We start from the raw sequence: 27,942 nt of genomic DNA, 5'->3' as shown, positions 1-27,942 counted from the left end.
TGGTAAACATCTATTTATATGATGAAATATTCACAAGGATGAGACTTATATACTATATAGCTAATAATAAATAAATAATAATGCTTGGGCCTTGCCCAGCTGCTGGCGGCACCCTAGGTTAGGTTTTTTATAATGTGTTTATATGTATTTTTTATCCTTTTGTAAGTGTTTTTATATTTTACTTTTATATTCATATTATAAATAACCTAACTTAAGACGAAAAATAAATAAAATGAAATGATTAATAAATATTATGGGACATATTTACTCAAATTGACTAAGCCCCACTGTAAACTCAAGAAAGCAGGATTTTCTACACAGCACAGAACTTGGCACCCATATTGATCCCAATTCTTTTGTCGGCGAGTCAACAACGACACATATTCTAATATTGAACTTGGCTCTCATTTCACATTTATGTTTTTGTTTGGATTAGATTTTTTCTACGCATAGTACGATTAATCTACCACATCGTGTCAATTTAATTTCAACCTTAGCACTCGAATTTAAGGTTCAAATAAGTTCGCCTTTGTACCTTTATTTCTGTAAATATTTTGTAAACCTGTGTTGTGTACAATAAAGTGATTACTACTACTACTACTACTACTACTACTACAAATTAGGTTGGTCTTTCGGGAAATATGACTCGCCCTTAAATTAATCACCGACCCTTTTGGAATATATTTAGATTTTTTGGGAAAACGTTCTAGATTGGCATGACCTGGAAAAGGGTATCTCTAGGTCAAGTTATACTCGTGGCTCAGAGATGCAAGCTGAATGCTGTGCGAACTAACAGTTCGCAAGGCTAGCTTCTTTTGAGAGACAAAGACTGTGTTATACGGAAGAGTTTGACAAAAGAACGTACGCCAGGACCATTATCAATGCATAACGTGGGCAAACCATAACTAACTTTAAACTAATTCGGTTCGAACTGCCGAATATTTACCGAGTAACCAAAATTTTCTTCTTCTGACATCGGAAGTTCATATGACGGTCATACAAAACGGACGAGATATCCATTCATAAGCTACTATTTCGTGAAGGCACTAACTAGCATCTATTTACAATATCCCGACCACTGTCCAATGCAGCATATAAATTATTTTTTTCGATCGTTCACTCTTGGCAGAACCTAATTGTAATGATTTCACATTATGGTCGTCACCCTCGTCCTCTTCCAAGAGACTTCTGTAGTTCATCGGATTTTCTTTTTATGCATATCATAACATGCATGATATGCATGAAACTTTCTAGGTACCCTACTCTGCAACCTGACCTAAGGTAACCAGTAGAACCTGACTTGAAATAAGTCAGAAGGATTCGAACTTTCCCATCTAGTCTCTGAAACTAAATTATACTCAACAAATATAATTGTTTTTTATAAAATAATCACGTTCCAATAGATTAAAAATGACACCAACAAATAATATTTTGAGGAATCACAATCAGAGGACGCGTGGTGAATACTCAACAAGTTGTGGTCGGTTCCCGAGACCGTATCTGACGAAATATAAATAAATTATCTATTTGCGGTTTCCTACGACGTGTCTATACCTATTGTAACCGCAGAGATGTGACAATGCATTCCTAGATATAGGGTTTTGTTAATATGTTACAATGCTGTTTTATGTCATTACTCATTAGAGTCAGGTTAAGCTAACTCTGCACCATGTTTGATAAGATAACACAGAGTGTAGAGGTGTTATCATAAACGCCAAACTTATGTAGTTTGCACACTCTGTGCTATCAAACTCTGTTCAGAACTTATTCTTTATTGTATGGCCTTACCTGACTTAGCCTGACTTTAGTAGAGTTTTTCCAATATTTCTAAAATTTCTAATGCAGTTACCTACTCATTGTACTCATGATGTTTGTTTGTGTATTTATATATGCATGACTTCTTCGATTTCTTGCAATTTTCTCTCTCTCGTTTATCCTCTCTTCTAAACGGTCCATTAATTGCTGCCATGACAAATGGGCGTCACAATTCAATTGATTTTTGAAGTGATAACTTCTTTAGCGGCGCTGTGCACTTTTTGTGATGGGGAAAAAATGTTAAACTCGCGACAGCGTAAGACGTAAGACGCTTCGTAAGACGCACACGTGACCTGATCGAAAAACTGTTACAATGTAATTGAGTTTTCACTTCTGCCGGCACTCCCGGAGTGCAACTCGTTTTTTTTTCTATTATCTATGGTTAGGTTACTTACGGACATAGACACAGACAATGGATACCTATTGTAAATATTCACACAATCACTTGCTTCCACGCTTACTTGATTATGTGGAGATTGAAGAGGTTATTACTTGTCAATTGTTTTTATAACAATACCTATTATAATACACGTAATGTTAAGGATAGTGCAATTTTATTATAGGCTATCCCTTATAATTTCCTTATACATAACTACGAAGAAAGATGAGTGCCTACGTGAGTTAGCAACACGTTAACAACTAAAAATTAGTAGTTTAATTTAGTTAAGTTTTTTTTTCAAAATTTTAATGTAATCCGTTATATGCTTCCAAATATTAACCTATCTACTGAAATAAACATTTATAAGTTTGAAAAATCCGCGTCATTATAGTAGACTATTGTAGTAAATCAATTTTAAAAACATTAATTTCAATTTTTCAATTACCGTAAAAACAATAACAGTTTTGAATTATTCACGATTGCCTAATCGTTTCAATAGACTTACGTTATATTGACCGGGATATCGACCGTGATTTGATTACCTTTTGTATACTTAATACAAAATTCCATATCCCGGTCGATATAAGTCTACAGTACTGTAAAAACGTTTGGTTTTATACCAAAAACATCAATGTATGACCTAAAATAAAGCTACTAAAATGACAAGTCTTGTAAGCGGGCTACAATACCGTTTAGAGTTGGCATTGATGTAAACAAATTAATCAGTGCGCAAACCCAGCACGCGCGCACTCGGAAATGTTCCACATGCGTTGCCGTGTGAGCTCAGCTCATACGAGCATGGAATATAAAACACCGATTACCTACTTATTTACGACGCATCATCCCTATTATAAGATGCAGTGGTATTCTATAAACATCTTATATTACGTACAATACTTGTAATTATCCAATTAAAAGTATTGTAGTTCTTTAACTATTAAGTTGTGTTCAATTGTAGGTATTGTAGTGGTTAAGGACGAATCGTGTCACATTGTTCTGAATGAAATAAAACCACTAAATAATGTGTTTATAAAACCCGTGATTTAGAGATAGAATTAATTCTAATAAATACCAAAAACAGATCAACAACACACCGGTTTTGGTATATTGGTTATGTGCAAACAGTCAATTTAAGACCCAACTCAGTCAATCAATCAACACAAACAACAGTCAATTTAGGAACCAATGTTATGTAACAACTCAAAGTTGCAATAAAGATTTTTTTTTTTTTACTTTTTAGAAAATCAGTCGAGTCGAGTACATAGGTAATGTAGGTAATACTCTGGTTGTACTCTGGTTAATTACTTAGGAATGTGGTTTGCCTAAAATAACGAAGTCAAATAACAAATTAAAAATTGCTCGGATTATAAAAAATAAACCAGTGAAGTATAGTGAACAGGATAGAGTCTTCAAAATCCAGAAAAAGTGTGTCAAGGCTATTTTCAACGCACAATTTGACGACTGCTGCGTCCCACTATTTAAAAATTTGCATGTTTTACCCTTGCCATGCATCTATATACGCGAAGTAAGTGTATTTGTCACCTCAAATCCACATTACTTTAAAACCAGGACTCAAATTATGGAAAGAAGGACAAGAGTGAGAGTATTAAATGGACTAGATAAACCGCTTGGAAAAAAAAATATTTACAGACGAAATGCTTTTAACATGTGCATCGAAATTTATAACCGCATACCCGAAGAAATAAGGTCTACAGGAACCTTTCTTTAGGCGTGTACTGACAAATTGGTTATTGGACAAATGTTATTATACTGTTAAGGAATTTATTGAATGTAATGGGACTGTTATATAATCTGTATTGTTTAATGTTAATTATTGTTATTATTTATTTTTCTGATATTATTTTATGCTTATCTAATAAATTTTGATTATATTGATTTAAAAATGTCCTAAATTATGTGTTAGGTATTTATGTAATTTAATATTTGCATGCCTGTATGTGGGCCGAATACACTGAGCAAAAAAAACTGTGTTACCAACTAATCAAAAACTGTATTCTGGCAAATAAATTATTTGATTGATTGATTGATTGAACAGAAACTCATTAATTTGTTGACGTTAAACTACCCACAAAAAAACTTAAAAGATAAAAAAGTGATTCCGACTCCGTTAACTACATATGATGCAAAGCTTGCAGTCAAAATATCATCTGTCATGTAGTGATTAGTACTGTTATGAACTTATGAATTGAATCCACGTAGTCTTGCCCCGTACTGACACTATTAAATTATAGCGAATAGAAACTAATTAATTATATAGTTAGCGATATACCCACCTACCGAACAAAAAAAATCTTAAAAGCTAAAAAAAGTGATTCCGACTCTGTTAATGATGCAAACACGATGCAAAGCATGCTTCAAAATATATCATCTTTCATGTAGCGATTAGTCATTGCTACTGTTGTGAATTGAACCCACGCGGGCTTGCCCCATCCTGACCTTTGACTATTATAACTAATTAATCATGAACAAAACATGATGACACACATATGGTAACCGTGACCAGCATAAAGCCGTTACTTACATAACTAGGAAACCGATTCTGTGTTAATAACTTGGTAAGGCTTTGGTCTTATTTTGATACAACCTTGCGTTATCACACGCGCACGAATAAGTGTGAGCGAGATGCCTTAGGAGACTCCTGATAGTCCTGATTGCATTTCGTGAGGACCAACTAGAAGGATGATCTGTCAGCTGTCAATAGTGACGAAATTGAAGAAATGTCACTGAAACCGCCGTGTTTCTTGCGCCGGTATCTTCTCGGGGCTGGGACCAAATTATTTTCGTTGTCTCGTTTCTGACCACTCTGTCACGCTTGTACCTATCTATTTCGTCTAACAAATAAATAAAAAAAGACGAGTGCTATTGTATGTCTTTCTAGCTGTAGATTATATTTAACATGAGAAAATTTTAAATAAAAACAATATGTCGTCTCATACAAAAAGCTCCACTCCGTCACGTTTTTTTTTTGGGACAAAACACAACCATATAAAAGTATTTTGACCCGGCTATGGTGTAGGGTTAGAACCTGTGATTGTTTTTGTCCTTCACAAGTGCATTGTTTTATGCCTATAATTAAGAAGAAAGACTTTCATTTTCACTTTTATAGCAGCTAACAGATTATATTCAATAAAGCAGGCCACTGACGAGCCTGCCAAATGGATTCATCCAAATGGACGGCATCCTAATATTAAACATTGTACGTTTTTGACATTCACGGACCTATTTTGGAGTGCAGCCACGCTATTTGGACTATTGGAAGGCTCGTCAGTAGCCACATTAACAGTTACATACCGAGATTATAAAGTTCGAATCGCCCTTCAAGGTGCAACGGCGCACGCCATCTCAAGTATTTAAGATGAAAATTGAAAACCATATCAAATTATTAAAACAGAATGGGCCTTTAAGTAAATAAACTTATTCAGAGTAATATGACAATTATAAATTACTAAATGACCATAGATAAAGCAAGAATGGTCGCAAATTAATCTTTGTGGTCGCAACACTAAGTTATGATAAACATCTTCGAGCAGATTTCAACGTCTCATTTGTTTTAATTTACGTGCAGTTTGTTATACAATTAATTATAAGATTTAATTGTTCATTTGCGTGTGTCTTAAATACTCAGGATAATCGTAGAACTTAAAAATACTTTAGGTTTTGAATACAACAGTATAATGTCACTGTCAGTCTTTCATCTGGCCTCTTTCTGATACTAATATTAAGTTCAATCAATCCATATTATTAAACACATTCCCCGCCGCGTCTGTCTGTATGCCTGTAGGTATGTACCTATGTTCGCGACAAACTCAAAAACTACGGAACGGATTTTCATGCGGTTTCACACTATGAATAGTAGAGTGATTCTTGAGGAAGGTTCAAGGTGTATAATTTGGTAAGGTTTTGTGTAAATTGGTTGAACTACCCGTGCGAAGCCGGGGCGGGTCGCTAGTGATTGGATAATTTACATTGTCCAACTTCTGTTTGTATTTGTTAGGATTATTTTGCAAAAAGTTAATTTTGTTTCCAAATTACCCGCTAGATGTCGTTGTACCATGTGTTAAATTTCCTACGCGGTATTAAGATTTTTCTGCAAAACATGACGTCTGGCTAATATTAATCATTGTCAAGATTTTAGAACAGTTATACCTCTAACGAAATTATACATTATTGTACAGTTGTGGCGAACCTTTTTCGGTTGCTTACCTCCGCCTGCGTTCACTAAGTCAACAATACATAAGTAGGTGTCACTTGAATTGTCGAATGTTGATTCTTGTAATGTCAGAATAAATATTAATACGCTTTAATTCTATAGTTGAATTATCGAGAAGATGGAATTGCATTTGTAGTGGTTGTATGCTGATAGTACAAGAAAATAGAAAATTCAAATATAGAATGCCTGTAAACAAACAATACTACTACATATGCAATTCCACGCTCTCGATGATACGACTATACTTGATTAATTATTTCTTTGAATCCTAATATAGGAGTCCCACACAGTCATTAGAGTGTTATTCTTTTGGGCCCTTTTTACAACATTTTTGATGTTATTTGACACTAGTAGATACCTTGGTAGGTAGTGTGCTGTAGTGCCCTAAATAAAGGTACATAATTGAAAATATTTAAAATCAGGATTATAACAATGGAGTGGATACGATAATACAAAAACGTACCACGATGCTAAGAAACTTATTGTTTATTTATATTAATGATCAGTAGAAAAACGAAATAAACACTAAACATTAGGTATTCGCATTCCGTGGACCAAACGGGTTAGATATATTATACCTACTCAACCGAATCCTTGTTAAACAAAATTTAAAACCTTTTCGAAAACATTATACAACAGCCTGTGGTTCACAAGTACAACTTTAGAATTAAAATATAATTTTTTCCATGTAAAAAAAAAAAAAAAAAAAACAATTTAACTTAAATACTTACTTACTTACTTATTGTACACAAATATACAGTATAAAAATTAAACGTGAATAAGTATGCTGTGTTAAGTGATGCCGTTGCTTGGAGGCGGTTAGCTCTGGAATTAAGTCTATTAAGTAAGAATTTCTGACGCGGTTTGCATGATAAAGGCTTAAATCATATCAAGGACTCAGCTCGACTGGCTAGGTCATAGCTGTTCAATGATAACGATTGTTTTGATTTGTAAAGGATGTTTGCTAATATTATATAGTAGTACCTAGGGCAAAGAGAATTTGAAATAGAGAGTTACTGTCATGGTAAATTATGTAGCTACAGTACATTTATTTACATTATTAACGGACCTAAATCAATCCATCCAAAAGAAGGTATTCGACAAGTAAAAGTTGGTGATGAAACAATAACTAAGCCTTTAGATATTGCGCAAACATTTAACAACTATTTTATTGAAAGTATCCATACAGACATTAATTGTAATCAAACCAATAATAACAATGAAAAAAATCGGCATCGCAATCTTATTAAAAACACGCCTAATTCTATTTTTGTAAGACCGACGAGTTTAAATGAAATACTGGTGATCATAAACTCTTTAAAAAATACAAACAGTACGGGATACGATGACATATCAACGAAAATCATTAAAAAATCCTGTAGTGTTATCATTAAGCCACTGAGTAATATTGTAAATCTTTGCATTAAGACCGGTGTTTTTCCAGATATCTTAAAAATAGCGATCGTGAAACCAATTTTTAAGAAAGGAGACAAAGAAAACCCTAAAAACTATCGTCCAGTTGCATTGCTCTCCAATTTCTCAAAAATTATTGAAAAGGTAATATATAACAGGCTCTATCAATATTTTGAAACAAAAAATCTACTCGCAAATGAACAAAAAGGATTCCGGAAGAACCGATCAATAAACATGGCTGTCTATGACATGTTAAAACCAGTCATGTTAAATGTAGATAAAAGGATTCCCGTTAGTGCCCTCTATATGGACATGTCAAAGGCTTTCGACTTCGTTGATCACAATATCTTACTAGGCAAACTATTTCAATATGGAGTACGCGGAAATGTGCATGACCTGATAAAATCATATCTAGACAGTCGTAAACAAATAACGCAAATCAGTCAATTATGCGTCAAGTCTAAAACCGAAGTGACATATTCGTCAGACATCAGAGAAATAAAGTATGGGGTACCACAAGGGAGCATCCTGGGGCCTCTATTATTTTTAATATATATTAACGACCTACCTAGAGCTATCGAATTCCCTATGGTCCTCTTTGCGGACGATAGTACCATAATTTTCTCGGCAGAAAACGCAAATATATATATAAGCACTTATCAATCAGACATAAATAGGATTAGATACGGTAATTGCATGGCTTGATGAAAATAATTTAAAAATAAACTTTGATAAAACTAAAATAATGAGCTTTAAACAACGGACTAATAAAATGAATAATTTGACTGTAGCTTATAATGACCATATAATAGAGGAAACAAATGTGACAATCTTTTTAGGATTAAGAGTAGATAATAAGTTGACATGGGAAAATCAAGCAGAAATAATTTGTAATAAACTTAATAAATATTCTTTTGCTTTGTATAACTTACACAAGTTGGTAAACCAATCAGCGGTTCTTACATCATATCATGCCTACGTAACCTCAACATTACGTTACGGAATTATGTTTTGGGGCAATTGTTCTGATCGTGAGATGGTTTTCAAAAGTCAGAAAAAATGTGTTCGCGCCGTATGTGGTATCCCGCCAACTGACTCTTGTAAAGAACATTTCATTAGACTACGTGTACTGACTCTTCCATGCCTATATATCTACGAAATTGCATGTTATGTTAAGCAAAATAAAAATCAGTTCCAAACCTTTAATAGTGTACGTCAACAAGGAAAGATTAGCAATACCATCTCAATCAATACGGCATTATTATCTAAAAGTGTTTTTGGAATGGCATCAAGAATTTTCAATATTTTACCAAACAACATTTTAAATACAGATAACATAAAACTATTTAAGAAACGTCTGTTTACATTCTTATCAAACAAAGCGTATTACTTCATTGACGAATATAAAAGAGACAATAATTTAATTTAATTTAATGCAATATTTATTTAATGTTTAGAGTAAGGTAAGACTTATGCATGCAGTTTATTGTTAAACTTACCAACGCATATAAATTTGTATACCCAATGCTGGTAAGACATAGTGATACTAAGTAATTAATTGTAACACCTATGTACCTATGTTTAACAAATAAAAATATTGATTGATTGATTGATTGATTGATTGATTGATTGATTGATTGCCATCTTTCGACAGAAGATTAAAACTGTTAGAACGCCATTTGACTTTGATCATTATTCTTTCTCTGATATGTGTTATCTTGTTAAATATTAATATTAACGCCATCTACTCGAGAGTAGGCTGAAGGTTATAGCGCCATCGCTCGAAAAGATTGCACCATACCTTTGGCCTACAGTCAAGTAGATGGCGTTAATATTAATATTTAACAAGTTAACTCATATCAGTGAAAGAATAAGGATCAAAGTCAAATGGCGTTCTAACAGTTTTAATCTTCTGTCGAAAGATTGCGGTCAATTTACAGTGGCTCCATAATTTACTTTGACAATCCGCCTCTATACACTCTATTCTCTTTGACCTAGGGTAATAAATTCCAACACAGACTGAAAAACCTTTCAAAACTTCGATCACCCCAATATACATAATATGTTTCATATCAGCATGCAGCATTGATGTAACTATAATATTTCATCTATCAACCTTTATTTTAACTGCCATATAATTTTTCATCGAGCGTACTCGTGTCGCTGGCGGTACGAAGTTACACGAAGTTTTGTCTTATTTATCAGACCGCGGCGAAATGAGCCCGATTTCGTTTGTCTTATATATCAGTCTAACGGCGGTTAAAAGGTTAAAAAAACCTAACACTTAAGGCTGCGCGTACGAACACGAACCACAGTTTCGAACCGAATTATGAAACCGAATAAAATATGTACCTACAGTTATTGTAAACATAGTAAGTATGGTTACAAACAGTTTTGGCACAGCCAGCCCTCATCAGTCGTACAATATTCAAAAGATTTTAGAAATAAATTTTCTCTCTCCATTTTATTAACCTTCTATTTTGTCTCCAGAACTACTCCCAGAAGCGCTTCGAACGAAATGTGTCCGATGCACAGAAAGTCAGAAGCAAACAGCAGTGAAAGTGATCAAGCGAGTGAAGGCTGAATATCCTGAGGACTGGCAGAAGGTAGCTTCACGATGGGACCCCACGGGAGACTTCACTAGGTACTTCGAGGAGGTGCTCACCAGGGACCACTTTAATACAATCCCTAGTAAGTATCTGTTAGATATGACTGTGATTCATCAGAGGCCGAATACAGACCGTGCGTATTGGAGGGTCTGCAATCTCGTGACCTGAATCGAAAGCGAAAACAATTCACGCTTCTATAAGCAGGTGTTGCCCCCTACATTAAACGATGGCTCTATTTTGTAAAGTAGGGTCTGCCATCTAGTGGCTTAAATCTAAAAATGGAAACTTTACATAATGCTTCGCGCCAATTAATAGGCGGCATCTGTGCTGCCGTCTACAGTTCATGCACGCTTCCTATACCTTTTAGTTTTGCAGAAGCTGGACTTTTTCAAGGTATTTTCTTGAATGATGTTTATTTAAATTTTGAACTAGGCAACAAAGCCCATATTATGTGTTTACAAAACATGAACTTGCCCAATATGCTTTAAGGATGACTCACGCTATGACGTTGTGTCATTTTCTATGACGGCTGATCGGTGATCACCTGGTGCTTTTCATAAAAAACGAAGCGCCAGAATCTCCGGCCCGACCCCGGCCCGGTCTAGCGTGAGTCACTAGTGGCAAGAATTAATTATCCATCCCATAGCCCATCCGCCCATCATTTCGTCGGGTGACAAGCAAAAGTCACTAACTAACACCAGTGAAATTATTGGACAATAAACCGTGTTACAAGTGTAATAAAGTGCATTGTTACTTTATTTTTTTGATAGTACTTAACTACTTAGTGACTTTTGCTTGTCACCCGATGATTTATACAAGACAAATGACTACAGCATAAAACATAATATACATAGTTAGAGCGGTTTCGCACTACGTCCGATCCGAATTCGATCCGAACCCGTGAAAATATGGTCCGTAGTAGGCGTAGAACTATTTCTATGGTAAGTTACGCACCGCACACGTTGAATGACGGAAAGAAATCGGATGACGGAGATCGGATCTAGTGCGTAAGTTACCATAGAAATAGTTCTACGGCTACTATGGACCATATTTTCACGGGTTCGGATCGGATTCGGATCGGACGTAGTGCGAAACCGCTCTTAGAGTTCAAGTAAATGCGCCGCGTACTTGAATCAGAACCGGCGATTTTAATTAATTCGCAAAAATAGCTGAGTTGAGAGTCCAAATAAGTAGCATTTAAGTAAGGAAACTTATTACTCCAACGAGGGACAAATTATAATCAAATAATAATGATTATTGAAATCCTCAGGTAACGAGATCCCTGGATCATCACCGTTGCCGACTCCACCACCGCCGCCACCACCAACGCAGACCACCAGACGACCATTCTCACCACCACCTCCACCAACACTGCCGCCGCTGTCCGTGATACCATCTAACACGCAGACGACTTCCACGCCTCCACGACCGGTCATATTGAACCGGTAAGTTTGTATAACCACTATTCCAGCTACTCCACCAAAACAGACCACCAGACGACCATTCTACCACCAACACCACCAACACTGCCGACGCTCTCCGTGATACCATCTAACATGCAGGCGACTTCCACGCCTCCACGACCGGTCATATTAAACCGGTAAGTTTGTTTAACTATCATTCCAGCTACACCACCAAAACAGGCAACCAGACGACCATTCTCCCCACCACCACCACCAACACTGTCGGCGCTCTCCGTGATACCATGTATCACGCAGACGACTTCCACGCCTCCACGACTGGTCATATTGAACCGGTAAGTTTTTTTAACCATAATTCCAGCTATAACACCAAAACAGACTAGAATACATGAGAATACATGCTAGATAGAGACAAGCAGGTTTTCTCATTGTGGTATACAGTGGTAATTTTTAAAAGTGGGTTAATACGTCATTATCCGGAAAGTAAAGGAATAAGCGAAAGAGGTATGTCAGGATCGTAGCAAGTGGAAGTCTGTGGTCTCTGCCTACCCCTTCGGGAAATAGGTGTGATTATATGTATGTATGTATGTATCCGGGGATTAAGAATGTAACGATTTGCTAAACACGATACAAATAGAAATCCGAACTGAATCCTAAGCATTTATACCTAATGGGAAATGGAAAACACTCTTTTATGTCTGGCGAATTCCCCCATCTTCATCTATAAATCTATTAGGGATTCCCATTAGTTCTATAGAGTTGTGGAAGTCTAAAGTTGCGTTAAAATCTGGCAAATGAGCCGCTATCGCGTCTTCACTGATTGCTTAATAATCTAGAATTGTGAAGCAGAGAGCCGTTAGAGGGCATCTTGCAAACAGATAAGGAAGTCTTCAAGTAGTACAAAATGTGTAATTCTATAGAACTAATGAGTATATCCCTCGCCAGGCCTTCAACCCCACCGCCTCCGCCGACGCTGCCGCCTGCACCAGTACCTTCTAGCTCGCAGCCGCCCGTCTCCACTTCGCCACGGCCCGTCATACTAAATAGGTTAGTATCTCTCAGCTATTTCAGTCGCAGCAGCAGCCAACACAGCAACTGCACCAATGCAATTAATTACTATTAAGGTGGCTTTTTTTACCACTGTCAGACTGCACCAACATTACTGCTGCGGTATTGCGGCGTCATATTACTGTAGACTACACTGAGGTGGCAAATATCAAAGTTGTCAGGAAGTGACTAATATAAAATTCTTGTATAAAAATACCTTTTTGTCATTTTCTGCAGTACCTACCTAATGCAGTCGGCAGCATGACAACAGCAGTATTGCATTGTATTGCACGACATTACTGCCGTCTGCATTGCTGACGAAAATGTCAAAATCGATGTCACCGCCCGTAATTTTGATATTTGCGACACTCCAAATCCGGACAGTACCTTTAAGGTGACACTCCATTTCCAACGACAGCAGCACTGCCATTCATTTTACTATGGAAATTGACAATAACACCGATGCGTTCGTACTAGTAGTGCAGCTGCGGTCAGAAATGAAATGGTACCCTTAGTCTCCTTGATGCCGGCCGTGCATTGCGTTAATATTGTGTCAAGAAGTTTATTAGACCTAAGGGCCCTAAAACACTACCTAATGATTTTAATGAGGATAGCAGACCGTCTAGCGTCAAGTCGCGCAAGATGTATGGAATCGCGCGCGAGAACGCAACTCATGCTAGCAGGCAGTGTTGGCCGAACGTTAATTGCAATTGACCATTAACCATCACAAATTGAACCATAAACGGTAACGGACGGTTACAGTTGACGGTTCAACTTGTACTGGTTAATTGACAAAAATTTTGAATTGCATTATCGTTTCGGCCAACACTGCTAGCCGGTCTGGAACCGTTGGATGCGCTACATTCTAACTATGACAAAATGTCAACAAGTCTAACAGTGGAATTTTTCGCATGTCCAAAAATACCCGGCAACATTAATTGACACCTTCAATCATAATCACCATAAAATTTGACAAAAAAAACTGATTAGTAATAAAATAAAACTTATTAGCTTGCGTCAAGCTCTTCGTTATTTGTTATGCAGAACCTTTGAACTGGTTTATCGCATCGACTCGTCTGGCTAAATTATTGATATGATAACTAAGTGATTGTTATACTGCGCAAATTCCTAATAAACATGAGGCTAGTCAAATCAGGTATATGGCTCTAGTGAAAAGGGGTAAAAGTCTCACGCAGCGCAGGTGAAAAAGGCTATAGGTACCCAAGTTCCAATAACACTTGTAACTTTTTGAAGTGAAGACTTCTTTAGCGGCGCTGAGCACTTTTTGAGGTGGGGAAAAAATGATAAACTCGAGACAGCGTAACGCGTAACGCGTAAGGCGTCTCTCCTCTCTTTCTACCGCACGGCAAAAATGTATGCCTGAGCCTGCTGTTTCATGTATATTATGCGGCGCAGGGCGCTTGCGTGACTTTATGTTATGTGTGACGGACAATGTTATTCACCAAATAACTTTATAGTCATAACGTATCATAATCAGGTCAATTATTTAAAACTGGACTTTTATATTAAGCAATAAAGCTCAATGTTCTAATCTTGTACGGGCTGAAATACGAGGATCTCACAGTTACATTCTAACTTTATATCACTCCAATATAATTCAATAAATCTTGATGAAATCGATAAAAGTGAACTCTAGTACTGGTGAATAAAACTTAAAATATCATGACCAAATATATTTAGATGCGAGGTCTGCAAGGTAACTTTAGAATTTCTATTCGAATTTTAAACAATTAACGCTACAAATTTAAGTTCACTGGCCAGCAATTTCGGAACTAAAGTTTTTCAATAGAAAGGAGGATGGGTCAATTATTTTTTAGCGCGTTACTTGTCATCTCATTTTTCTTGCCCCCTATATTAAATTGAATTATGATAGTTCGTAATCGGTTCAGTACGCACGCAGTTTTTCTCCTTGACTGGTGCAAAAACGCGAGAGCGCGGCGCACCCACAGAAATATGGAGGTGCAACCCATTTTCATTAGACCATTATGTTATTTTGATTTAGTTTGAAAAATGAAAATGACGAGTTATTTAAATTATAATAATAATCATAATCAATTAATCGGGACAATGGTACATTCAGGAAAATGTGAAAATGATTTGCGTACATTTTAATAAGGCTTCAATCATACAGCCAGAAAGAAGTATGGAAGGTTTTAACATGGCTTTGGGTCCGGCAAGAAAATATATGTAATACAATTAATTAGTGCTTGTTTTTAGGCCTACATGAATAAAGTATACTTATTTGAATTGAATGGAATTATTTTATGATGGCCACAGGAAAGTTACATAACCTTAACTCATATTAAAAAAAAATTTGACTCATGCGCCGTCTCGAAAATCACGTAATTTAATAGTAAATTATCTGGATTGCATTATAAAACGAGTACCGACATAGGAAAGAATGCAGTTTTAATTTAATACAAGATTATGTTAAGGAATGTGGAAAATTAAATGGATATCATTGTTTACGCAATGGTTTTACTTCATTTACTCGTACTACAGTCAGCAGCAAAAGTTGCTAAGCGGGCGAGGTGTTCAAAATTACCTTGACACGCTCTTATTCTGTTAACAATAAAGTCGCGTCAAGATCATTATGAACACCTCGCCCGCTTAGCAACTTCTGCTGCTGTACATAAGTGTTTTAAAGTGACACCTGACAAAAAGCAATAGTGTTGCAAAGCCGTTTTAACCATTACTAATCATTAGGAGTCAGTTTAGGTGTCTTGCAGCATAGTTAGGTCATTAGACACAATTACGCGAATCAAATATACGAGTATTTCTAATTGCTATACGTGAAAACACGTGTTTACGACTTGACCGGAATTTAGACACGCGAATACTTTGTTGTTACGCGCTCTTTTCATAATTTAATGACTTAATAACCGAAGAACCAGGGATCGGAACCGGTTTTTTGCAAAAACTTAGAAATTACCATATTTTTCAGATTACTTTATACTTACTCGAAATGTAGCACTCAGTTGTGTTTTAGGTAACGACTTCGTATAATTAGATTGCCCAATTAGAAATGAAATAATTAACAAAGAACGAAAATATACCGTTTTCGTTCCCATACAAAAAATACTGGTATCCGATCCGTGCGAAGAACAACGAAAAATCAATTTACTTACTGGTAGTCCAGCAGAGTGACACTTTATTACTTTTAAAACTTCTTAAAATGGAAGCAGGCACAAAGGCTTTGGTCCTAATGTCTAAGTAGTGATATTAAATGACTTTGCTGAAAAATAAATATTTACTCTAAAATTATAGTCCATTTCCGTCAGTAGAAAAAAGCGCCAAATTTAAAAAATGTAAGCGCTAAGGGTTATCGTCCCATAGGAAATTTTAATATCGCGCCTTTTTCTACTGGCAAAGTTGTTTGACCGGCTATAGCATCATAGCAATTTAAAAAAATCAAATTCAACTTTGTAGAAAGGTATGAGCGACACTTCTGCTGTTAGGCTCTATAAGTACTAAGGATTTTCTTTCTTGTAGAGCTTTACTACTCTTCGCTTTATTTACAACTAAATGTATGAACAACATGTTCTTTCATTTGTGTCCTTTGTAGTTCCCCAATGAAGTAATAAAGTGTCTTGATGAAGCTTTTGATCCTGGATAAAGATGGGATCAATTTAATTCGTTAATAGATCGTAAGACGTAGTTAGTAAGGTAAGACGTAGCAGCAAGGGATCAGTACGGTTACCATCAATTTGTCACTGACATAAACGCCGTCGAGAACGTAATTTACTTTCTATACATCCCGTTTGCACTAATATGCGAGTGCGAGCGAGATGTATAGAAAGTAAATTACGTTCTCGACGGCGTTTATGTCAGTGACAAACTGATGGTAACCGTACTGGTTAGCTGCTGCCCTAAGTGCTCCATTTAAAAAACCAACCTGTATAGTTACACTTACTTACTTTTAGTGTAAACTTTGAATAATTAGGTGCTGCTTTAAATAATAACTTAATGTGAATAATTATTGTAATGTAAATACCATTTTATTGTATATTTGCATGTATACTTGTGTACGTACAATATACCTATGTATGGCAAATAAATGATTTAATTAACTTTGACTTTGACTTTAGTGTCTAATATCAACGTACGTACACCAAAATACTTAATTTATAGTATACTACTTATGTTATAAAAAAAAACGTAAGCCAAACCCGTTTGGATTGAAACGGGTTATGTTTTAGGTAGACACCTGTGTACATTTCAAATTATAAATAATAGATCCAAACTTTATACCTATTCGCTACGGAAAAAAATTAATTGTATTGATTTTGTTTAGAATATTTTATTATCAAAATTATTGAGTTGCGTTAAATTTTGATTGCTTTGGCCAATTTGAAAAGCAAATAGTTGCGATGCATTATTAACATTTATAGGGAGGTTATAATTGTTATAAAATTGCTTTTTTATAGAATGTGTGACGTCCTCATTGTCGTCGGAATTTTGAAGCAAATGTCAAAATATTTCAATTTATTCAATTCGGCCCGCAGATGTGTTACCATTGCCAGTATTAGGTAATAGGTACATTAAATAACAAATGAGATATGGGGTGGTTGTAGGGTTGCCAGATCGAAAGGCTCTATTATCGGAAAAAAAAAATATTTTTTTCGGGATTTTGGGACTTTTGAGCACACCATCGTACTAGACGAGGAGGGCCCTGAGGTCTCGTGCCTTCAACTTTGCCAAATAATAAAACTATCAAAACTCTTAATTGACATCCACGTTTCTCACAGGTTATACATAGGTACCCTACTATTTAGTTTTAGAATGAGAGCATAATGGATGGATTGTATGGCGGCGGTCACGTTCGCGTGACTCTTAATCGAACTATAGAGTCACCTTGAACTTAAGTGTAACTTAACTATTTTATTCGTAATTAAATCAAGGTTTAGTACAAAGTTTCTTACTCACTTTTTTTATTTTTTTTTTATTAGCCTATAGGAGTGTCCCACTGCTGGGCAAAGGCCTTCCCTCTTTCCCGCCATTTGGTCTTATCCGATGCACACTCCCGCTACTCTTTACAAAATGTGTCAAGGTCGTCCCGCCATCTCCGTTTTGGTCTTCCTCTGCCCCGAGATCCGTCCTGTGGGACCCAGTCTGTAGCTGTAGTTTGGTCTAGTGCTCCGGGCGCATTCGGCAGACGTGCCCTGCCCAGTCCCACTTTAGCTTGGCGGCCTTGCTGCCCACATCCAGAATGCCGGTTTTAGAACGCAGTTCGCAGTTTTTACTCACAAGAAGAGTTAATAACATGCCTGTAAAAACTCTCATTAACGACACTTCAGCAGAACAACAATAATATTCAGTCATTATTCGAAAAGCGTTTGAAAAATTCAAAAAACAAACAATGGAGAGCTAATTTTATACAGATTCATCATTAAGATGAGGATGCAGGCATAGTGAAGTAATTGAGCTAATTTATATGCTTTCCCACAGTGAAGATACTTAGTTATCAGTACAATGATGTTAATTACCTGATAATTAACTCATAAAGAAGTTGGTGACAAGCTGTGGCTAGCATGAACATTGTTATAGCGCAATTATAACTATTGAAACTATGATTGAATTATTTACCGTGTCAGTAAACTGCAAACCGAAAAGAACTAAAACAATTAAGGTAAATGTACTAGTGCTCGACATGCTAATGCCCAATAGATGACACCTTGCTGTCACCTCTATTGACAATGACTTAAGTTTTAGATGACATCCCAAGTAACAATTTGTGGTTCTATAGTAGTCGATAGAACGTGTCCCAAATACCACCTAAGGTGCTATAAAAGACCAAAGAAGATTGTATAAAGCCGAAATGGCGCATCTTATGTGCCATTCAGTGATATAGTAGACCTGTAGCAGTGTCAGTCGTGATGTTTTAGGTCTATAAAAGTGATGTGATGATCACTTTTGTGCTAATTTGTTGTCAGTAACGCCATTATAGTGTTCATTTATACTATAGTGGCATTTGAGATTCCATTATAGTGCTTGTTTTATACTATAGTAGTATTTGAAATTGTATTATAGTGCTTTTTTATACTATTGTAGAATTCATAGTTCCTTTACTACGAAATTTGCTATCAAGTTTTCCATCAACTGTTGTGAGTGGTTTTGTTGTGTGTTTACTTCACAAAAACGGTACTAAGTAAAATGGTGATAAGTAAAGACTTTATATTAATATGCGCCATTTAGATGTCGAATAATTCGGTCCTTAGTGCAAAAAGTATATGGGACGGAAGTTTTACCGTTAGAATAGTATTAGTTTAATGAGGAATTTTAAATGCCCCCTCGATTTATTTATGTTTTTAATAAAATAATTTAATAAAATATTATGATATTTTATTAAATTATTTTATACTATACAGCCAAGAAGTAAATCCGACGCTTTTATAGGCTAACTATAGAACTTACGACGAAATATTCACCGCCATCATGATTAAAATTAGGGTTCCAAAAGAATTTTGCTGTGACCCAGTTACACCTACAAACTCTTTAGAAAGTTATAGGTTTTTTTTTTAATTTAGATGTAGTCATTACTGTTGTTTCCTTTTTCAGTGTGATTGGTAAAAAAAATGTGCTAATAATGGATGTCGATAAATATCTAAACCGTCACGATTTTATGCTTGTATTAAATCATTGATGATAAATCTCACCTACAGTCACTAATATCACTGGGGTCTTTTTTATCAATTCATTAAAATATAAAAATATTTTGTACGGAACCAAATTATGTGGCTTAGGCCTGAACTTATATAAGCAAGATATAAGTAGCCATTACAGATCAAATTTATCATTTACAAGTAGTCGTTTTCTACCTTTATGTATCTAACTCGGTTTATAAAAGACATAAAAACTCAACTATAACGCTGTTGTCTTTTAAAAGAAAAAACAAAACCACTATACAACAGTTTTGTGATATAAAAGAGTCATTGTGACGTTTACAGCGATGAGATATAATAGGGATTTAAAAACTACTAAAGCGCTTTTTAACGCTATAAATATGTCCCAAAAACGCTACTATAGAGCAAAACAGTTCTATAATAGCGTTCATATGACAACTAAAGTATTATGTACTATAGCAGTGATCTCTAAAGCCACTATATCCTAAAATCGTTGTATAGTTGGGTTTTTGTCACTGTTAAAACACAAAACTATAGCGGCTTGCAGGGAACCTTAATAGCGCAAACTACTAAAGTATTATGTACTATAGCAGTGATCTCTAAAGCCACTATATCCTAAAATCGTTGTATAGTTGGGTTGTTGTCACTGTTAAAACACAAAACTATAGCGGCTTGGCAGGGAACCTTAATAGCGCAAATTAGTTGCATAAAAGTGATTCCAAATACTATTATACAGTAATATTGCTCTATAGTGGTTATATTTGAACCTGTTATAGTACACGCCTATAACAGCTCTATAAAATGAAGAAATAAACCTTTACATCAATTGCTTATAGAATATATTAGCTGTATAAGCCTATAGAGCAAAAAGGTGTTGCCAAGCGCTTTTATACGACAGGTGGTCACCTCTGAAACCTTAATACGACGTCTATACAAGCTTTTAGCGATAAAAACTAAAATTATAGGACTAAAATGTTACTTGGGATGTACTGGGACCGCGTCGTCGAGCACCAGTACGTTTACCTTATAGTTTGACTTCTTAAAAAAATTAGAATATTTATTAATATCTCATTATCATGATATACCCATAACTGCTTATAGCCACTTTGGTAGTAGAGCGATTACCGGAACTTATTATGGGCTTTTTAAAATCCAGGGGTGTTACAAACGCGTTGCCGGTCTTTTAAAAACCAGTGTGGCTACCACCAGTTTGGCACTCACATAAACGCTATCGAGAACGTAACTTACTTTCTATGTATCTTGCTCGTACTCTCATATTAGTGCGAGCGAGATGTATAGAAACTATTAGAAAGTAAATTACGCAGACGTTAGCGTTAGCGTTAGACGTTATGTTAGTTTTGACACTGTCAGTGACTCATGGACCTCATCTCATGGTACGGGCTCTGTAGGACCCACACTACCGTAGTCTTTTAAAAAATATAAGGCAAAACGCATTAAAATTAAGCGAATAACCTCGCCTACACAGTTCCATGTTACCTTCATCCTGTCTCGAAAGCAATGTCAACGAAAAACAATGGTCTAAATTACCAATTTACTAGTAGTTATATTATGCTCGTAAACCGCCGTCGGAACGCACAGTAAACTATTAAAAATTGTTGTATAACTGCTCCAAAGCCAATTTTTTTTTTTTTATCAAAGGTACATAATAATCAATTTTAAAGTTACTCGCCAAACTACTTAGAATGCAGTTTGTAGGATTGTAAGGTAACAAATTAAACTATTAATTCACCAGACTATTTGCATAATTTTCATCTTTGATTTACGACGGACTACAGGGATTTTGCACAATGAGTTTAATTCCCATTTTTCATTCAAGGCGTTACGGTCACTTAACGGTTAAAAATGTAGATTTTGAAGCATACCTAATGTACGAAATCATGAATAAATTATGTATAAAATATTTCATAAATCAAGTAGGTACCTATGTATCATAGTTATTTGTATATGGACATGGAGTGATCCAGTGTCAACCATCTTACCCTAAAGTAATGTCCGGACAAGATAAAATAATCTGATGCCAGTTTGAAAACCTGTTTTGATTCAGGTAGGTCCAGTAGAATACCTACCTAAAATATGTTTCCCATCATTCCAGGTTCGGCGATGACGGCGAGTTGATGGTGAATGGACAGCCAGCACCGGCGCCGGCGCCGACGTCTCGTCCGACCACCGTGCGCCCGGTCTACACCACCAGGTAAATATGTCACTGTCAATCATTAACGACAACACTCTTAGCAGTGAGGAGACACTCCTGACTTCGGGCAAACTCGGCTCCGTTCGGCTCAGCATTGCTCCGAGAAATTATTAGGGTTGACACAACTTGACGTCCCTTTGCGTGCACGACCACAGATAAGATAATTACTTGAATTTTGACAACCCTAAATAGTCGAAAGGCATAGTGCCATACAATCCACAAGGGATATCACGATTCGTCCCTGAATCGTTATCAAACTTCGGTTGTTTAGGAAGTGTCCTTTCTGTACGGGAGTGGGTACTACTACTTATTCTGAGCTCTTAGTCACATATTCAGCCAAAAATTATGGTTTTCGAGAAGTCGAAACTCAAGAAAACTGGACTAACCGCACAGTAACACGTTTACTTTACTGACTGGTCATTGCAATAAAATTTAGGTACCGTCAACCGGGGTGAATAGGGATGGCTGGGGAGAATAATGTGATTTACCTGTATAATAGTAGATTTTGTATGATACAATTTGTGTGGGTAGTTATTAAGGGATTCTCAAGTAAATAACATTTTACGTTTTGTCCCTATTCGCCCCGGCCATCCCTATTCACCCCGGTTGACGGTATGCTTACTGTAATGTACACTGCACGATGGGGGTGTACCGTCGTCCATATTGTTGATCGATGATTGGTTGCTGGTGCTCCAACATTCATTAATAAAACACTATCAATACTATCATGTTATCCCTGTCACACGATGTTATATAACATTTATTAACAACAGCCAATGTGGGAGAACCATGAAATCTGCACACGACATCTCCTGTATTTGTTTGATGTTAAACATGAACTTTGCCACCTAGCTTAATTTTATATAATACGAGTATTAGGAAACAAACATATTAAAATAAAATCATAAACGGTATTTTTTAAATGTACCCATTTGTTATGTTAATACATTTGCGTCATATTTATTCATATATTTAATATGTACATTTAATATGAAATCGCGGTAATTACACAACATATTCCTTCCTGCATCGCACCCAGGTACATAAACTCGTAAACAATTCCTTACGTCTATTTGATAGCATTATTTCACATGTGCGTAACACCTGATGCAACGCAACACAGTTTTCGCCAACAAAGCAACATTGCAGTAAATACAGGGTGATACAGGGTTACCTTTAAAAAGAAAACAACCAAGGAGGCGTGAGAACTTGTTTCCGTACTTAATGTATGCATGATACATGGCAACTCCAGCGCAATTATAATGTCGTTTTAAAGTCCTACTATAGTTTAAAATATGTGCTTGTCCATTTTTTGCCTTAGCACATTACATTAAGGTGCTTGTTTGAAAGTGTTTTACATGTCGACGGCATGGTGTAGTGTGCACGGATAATAGGCGTGCAATTGTAAGCTGTGAAGTAATCGTTTGAGATTTATAATTCATGGGCCCATTTAGACGATGCGAGAACTCGCATGCGAGTTTCATTACATTGCGGGTTTTGATCGGCCGGTTGAATTGGACGTAACCAACGGTCCGCAATGTAACTAAAATCGCATGCGACTTCGTTAGGCACTACATACTTTCAAGCATTAAGTACTTACAAGTTTTTTTTTATCTCGCTGTTAATGGTATAGACCTGTATAGATCGTTAACCAATGCAATTATTTTTACGCACGATCGTACTGATTGTTAATGAGGGATAAGTGATTTATGTCGGAAATAAAATTAATACCTAATAGTTCTCGCAAACTCTACCACCAGAAGCTAACCAAACCATATGATCTAATTACATAGGTATCACTTATAGGTACAGTCAGCAGCAGAAATTGCTAAGCGGGCCAGGTGTTCAAAATGATCTTGACGCGACTTTATTGTTAAGAGAATAAGAGCGTGTCAAGGTAATTATGAACACCTCGCCCGCTTAGCAACTTCTGCTCCTGACTGTACATAAAAATTTAGTTGTAATGCACCATTTAAATTGGGTGCCACTCGGCGTACGTATCATCATCATCATCATATCAGCCCTTTATCGCCCACTGCTGAGCATAGGCCTCTCTTCTAGTACGCCACTTGTCCCGGTCCTGAGCTAATCTCATCCAGAAGTGACCCGCAATTATCCGGATGTCGGCGTAGGTATGCCATTTGTCAAGCCGCCAATTTTTAAGTTAACCAGTATTTATTTCAATTAAAATTAAACCTAGCTACCAACAGATCACGGAAACTTTAAAAATAAGTGAGTAAATATTAAAGGTATGTAAATCTATAGGTACTCATATCAGTCATATCATAGTAAGGCTAGTTGCACATCGAGCTATCAAATGAATTGTTCTAAACGATTGTGATGACTCCATCGTTCAAAGTTACTGCTAACTTATGTCTTTTTATTATAAAGGTAGCCAATCTATCTGTTATCATGGTTCTATTTGAGTCGCGAAAGGGTGTGAATTTCGATGCGGCACTGATACCACAACTTAGCTAATTCTAAACTACTTTAGTCTGGGCATTTTCATTTTAACTTGCACTTTAAAGCGCGACTTTAGTCGTGTTGCAGTAACGTCTAACCGTTACATTCCTGACAAAATGTATGGGATTTGACATTGACCGTAAGTTTTGTAACGATTTCTAACCGGCCGTTAAAGGTGCACTGTTAAGTGAAAATGCCCGCCTACGCATGCGTAGCATTGTCACTGTATTTGCCGAGACAAACAGACCCCCTGGAATTTAATTACTTACGCCAGCGAAAACGCGAAAAGTAGTCAAGTGGCGCCGCGGATTTGCGCAAAAGCAGTCACGTGGCGGGGCCCCGATGGGTGGTCAGCGCAGATGAAGAGAATTTTACAAAATTGTCGATTTAAGCTTTTCAGTTTTTGAAAGTATATTAAATGACATATCGTTATAATCAGCGTTAAATACGCTATTTGAATATAGCAATAAAATTATTATAATGTTTATACATTAGGCCAGACCTAATCAATTACCGGAAGAATGACAGTTTTCCAGTTTCCTTGTTAAAAATGACTACCACCGTAAAACACATTGATGATTGGAAGTAATTGCTATTTAATTATCAAAATAAGACTTTTATTTTTAAGATTAAATCATTAAAAGGGACCTAATATACAATTTATTTAACAAAACAACCTATTAAAAATTATGACTGAACTCGGATTAGGTGATCGCTCCCGAATGAATGGTCCTTAACAACAAATTTTATACCAAGTGTTTCTGTGTTTCTTACGGTATGCTATCTTTGTCTAACTCCCAACCTAATTTTGGGCGCTAGAAGAGCGTAACTATACTTAAATGCGTTCAATTTTACCTCTAAATACGGCAAAACATCATTAACCACTCACTGGTGGCCGACAGTTTACTGGTTTTCGCATCGACCCGTGAGTGGTGGCCCGCCAGTTTACTGCTTTTCGATCCGACCATTAACGGGTTGAGCGCCACTTGAAGGGATAATTGCAATTTGTAAACTGTAACACAAGTTTTTTTTTAAAGGCAAATGATTATTTAAATACGATAAGGAAAACTTTACACTTGTTAAAAACCTACCTATATTTGTTTTTGTCGAGCATCGTTTTCTCTTCTGGGTTTAACCATCATTTCATTTATTTATATATGTAAAAATTGTAACCAGTTATCATATATTCCACGCTTAAGTAACGCTGTGAAATTGCTTATGCATTTATGTTATCTATTATACAGGTTTAGATGGAAATAGGACAGGATAATTAAAACAGATTATCTATGAAACATAAATTGACATCAATGGAAAATTGTGGTAAAACCATTTTCAAAAATCACGTACATTTTAAATACCAATAGGTACTCACTTTGTTTTGTTATTGTAACCCTTACCTAGTTCGTTTATTAAATAGGTAACATATAAATAGGTATAAAGAACTCCACAAAAGTGAGGCTTGGTTCACACGGGGCAAATTTTTCCCGTATACCGTTACGGGATTTTATCGAATACCGTAGTGACAGCCAAATTTGTATGGCAGCTTTCAAAATCGTTCACACGGCTACCGCATAGAAGCCATGTGAACCTAGCTTAAGCGTGACGATTTTATCAGGTACCTACTGTATTCGGTGTAGTTAATAATGAAATGATCTCAAGTGGCCTGATTAAGTTTAAAAAAATATAAAAGTTCTTGGCAAAATTCTTGAACAATACAAATCTTAATAAGACTGGTTTAGCCAGAATTATATGGTCTACGTACTTACCTATGTTTGTTCACTATACTCGCAGCACTAAAACATTGCCATTCCAATTTCAGACCCACGCAAACGTACTGGGCTGGCGCAGCGTCCGACGTCATCCCAACACGCTTCAACCTTCGGCCCACCAAGGACATCATGCCGCCCTACACCACAGCCATCACTCTCATCGACCAGATCGGCTACAAGATCATCAGGACCACAGAGTTGGTCACGGATATCTTAAGGAATACGGTTAGGGCGGTCGTAGGACGGTAAAGGAATCGTTCGAACGGTGACGCGCCGAGGAAATTTGTCAGTGTAGTATTGAAACTGCGATATGTACCACTCCTCCACTCCACATTTTTAGGACTATAATTTTACATTGAGTCAATCATGTCGCTACGCAAGTTCGTTTTTGGAACATAATCGGATCGAAACTTTGATAAGTTCCGATCCGATAATTTCAAATAGATGTAGATATGTGCCTACTCATGCCTATATATTATTTTGAGGATAGGTACTGGGTCGTTATTTCCATTCAAAATGTTCTAAAAATTTGGGTACCATCTACTATTGATTAGGATCATCTACTAAGGATATTAAGATTTTCTGGATTTCAAGATGGATTCAGGATCAATTCAGCGGATATAAGTATGATTTACCCGCGCTTATCAGCATTTTAGAACTTTCGTTTCAATAGAACTCATAAAGACTCCTTGAAATGTGGACCTTTAGAATATCGATGTAGTTTCAGCGCCGCGCTGACTTTGATATTGAAAGGTATTGCGTTGTCGGTTGCCGGTAACTCTTTGTTGATGGTGCCAGTGGTTCACAATTTGCTCAATACATAAGGTGGTGGTACCTACTAGTGCTCGACATGCTAATGCCCTGAGATGACACCCTGCTGTCACCTCTATTGACAATTATTTAAGTTTCAAGATGAGATGTAGGTACTGGGACCGTGTCGAGCACCAGTATCACCACCTTACTTCGAAAACGTGCGTGACATAGTCTAGATACAAACATTTAGGCGTTGAAACTCTTGCCATTAAACGTCTTAATTTCTCCATTTATTGAAAATCTGATTAGTTTAGCTGCAAGAGAATTGGTTAATAGGTCCTATGGATTTTGTTTTTATTTAGGCCTTCGTCTTTGTCAATCTTAATGTTTCGTAATTTCGTTTCTAAAGTTTGTATCAAATAAAGACAATTACACGCAATTTCGTCTGCACGTACTTTTTCGCGAAATAGTTTAGCAGAAAATAATGTAATAACCACCGATTTTCTATATAAAAGGCCCTAAATTAAAAGTAAGAGTAATTTCTAATGTATTTATTGGTGAAATATCTTAAATGATTGTCTTACATTGATAATTATTCGTTCTCTCTGCTACAAAGAACGCAACGCATTCGCGTTATGACGAATGTTATTTTTCCTGTTTTGTTTTGATTTTTGTACAATAAAGTGTTTTACTACTACTACTACAAAGACGCAGTTACACGGGTGTTCATAAGTTGACTTTAAGATTAATCCTGTCCAAAAAAAGCTCTGCTGAAATTATATCTAAGTGATAATGATAACAATTAAAGGCGACGGCTTGTTTTTATATCCGTATAAATCCTATGAGTAAGAACACCATGGCGAACAAATAGAGTTAGACCAAGAAAAGTCTGCAGCGATTTTGATAGCCCACTGACACTTGCACTGCGTGGGCTATCAAAATCGCTGCAGACTTTTCTTGGTCTAACCTAACATCATGACTATTCAGCTTTTTTGGTATCGTTCGTATAACTGCGCCTTCACGGCTGTCTTCTCCAAATTCCATGACATTTACATTCTGCCAACTGTTATTGGAAATATTGGAACAAAATCTTTATGACATAGTCAATTTAATTGTAAGTATGATACATGTTTTCCCATGTTCACATTCTCATTGTAATTGTTAAATTATTTATGTTTATAGTCTG

The 27,942-nt window shown here is 36.2% G+C and overlaps 1 protein-coding gene across 1 annotated transcript in view; it reads left to right on the top strand.

Moving 5' to 3' along the window:
* Window positions 1–26,357, top strand: part of LOC134798104 (formin-1-like) — a 47,114-nt gene extending 20,757 nt beyond the window's left edge. The window contains exons 2-6 of the mRNA XM_063770444.1: window positions 10,329–10,537; window positions 11,723–11,892; window positions 12,814–12,915; window positions 21,673–21,771; window positions 26,054–26,357. Coding sequence (XP_063626514.1) covers window positions 10,329–10,537; window positions 11,723–11,892; window positions 12,814–12,915; window positions 21,673–21,771; window positions 26,054–26,252 — 779 coding nt within the window. The 3' untranslated portion in view covers window positions 26,253–26,357. The remainder of the gene's footprint in view (window positions 1–10,328; window positions 10,538–11,722; window positions 11,893–12,813; window positions 12,916–21,672; window positions 21,772–26,053) is intronic.
* The last annotated feature ends 1,585 nt before the right edge of the window (window positions 26,358–27,942 follow it).

This window comes from Cydia splendana, chromosome 16 (assembly GCF_910591565.1).
Source record: "Cydia splendana chromosome 16, ilCydSple1.2, whole genome shotgun sequence".
Taxonomy (NCBI): domain Eukaryota; kingdom Metazoa; phylum Arthropoda; class Insecta; order Lepidoptera; family Tortricidae; genus Cydia; species Cydia splendana.
The sequence above is the reverse complement of the archived record's forward strand: the minus strand, read 5'-3'. Positions and strand labels throughout refer to the sequence as shown.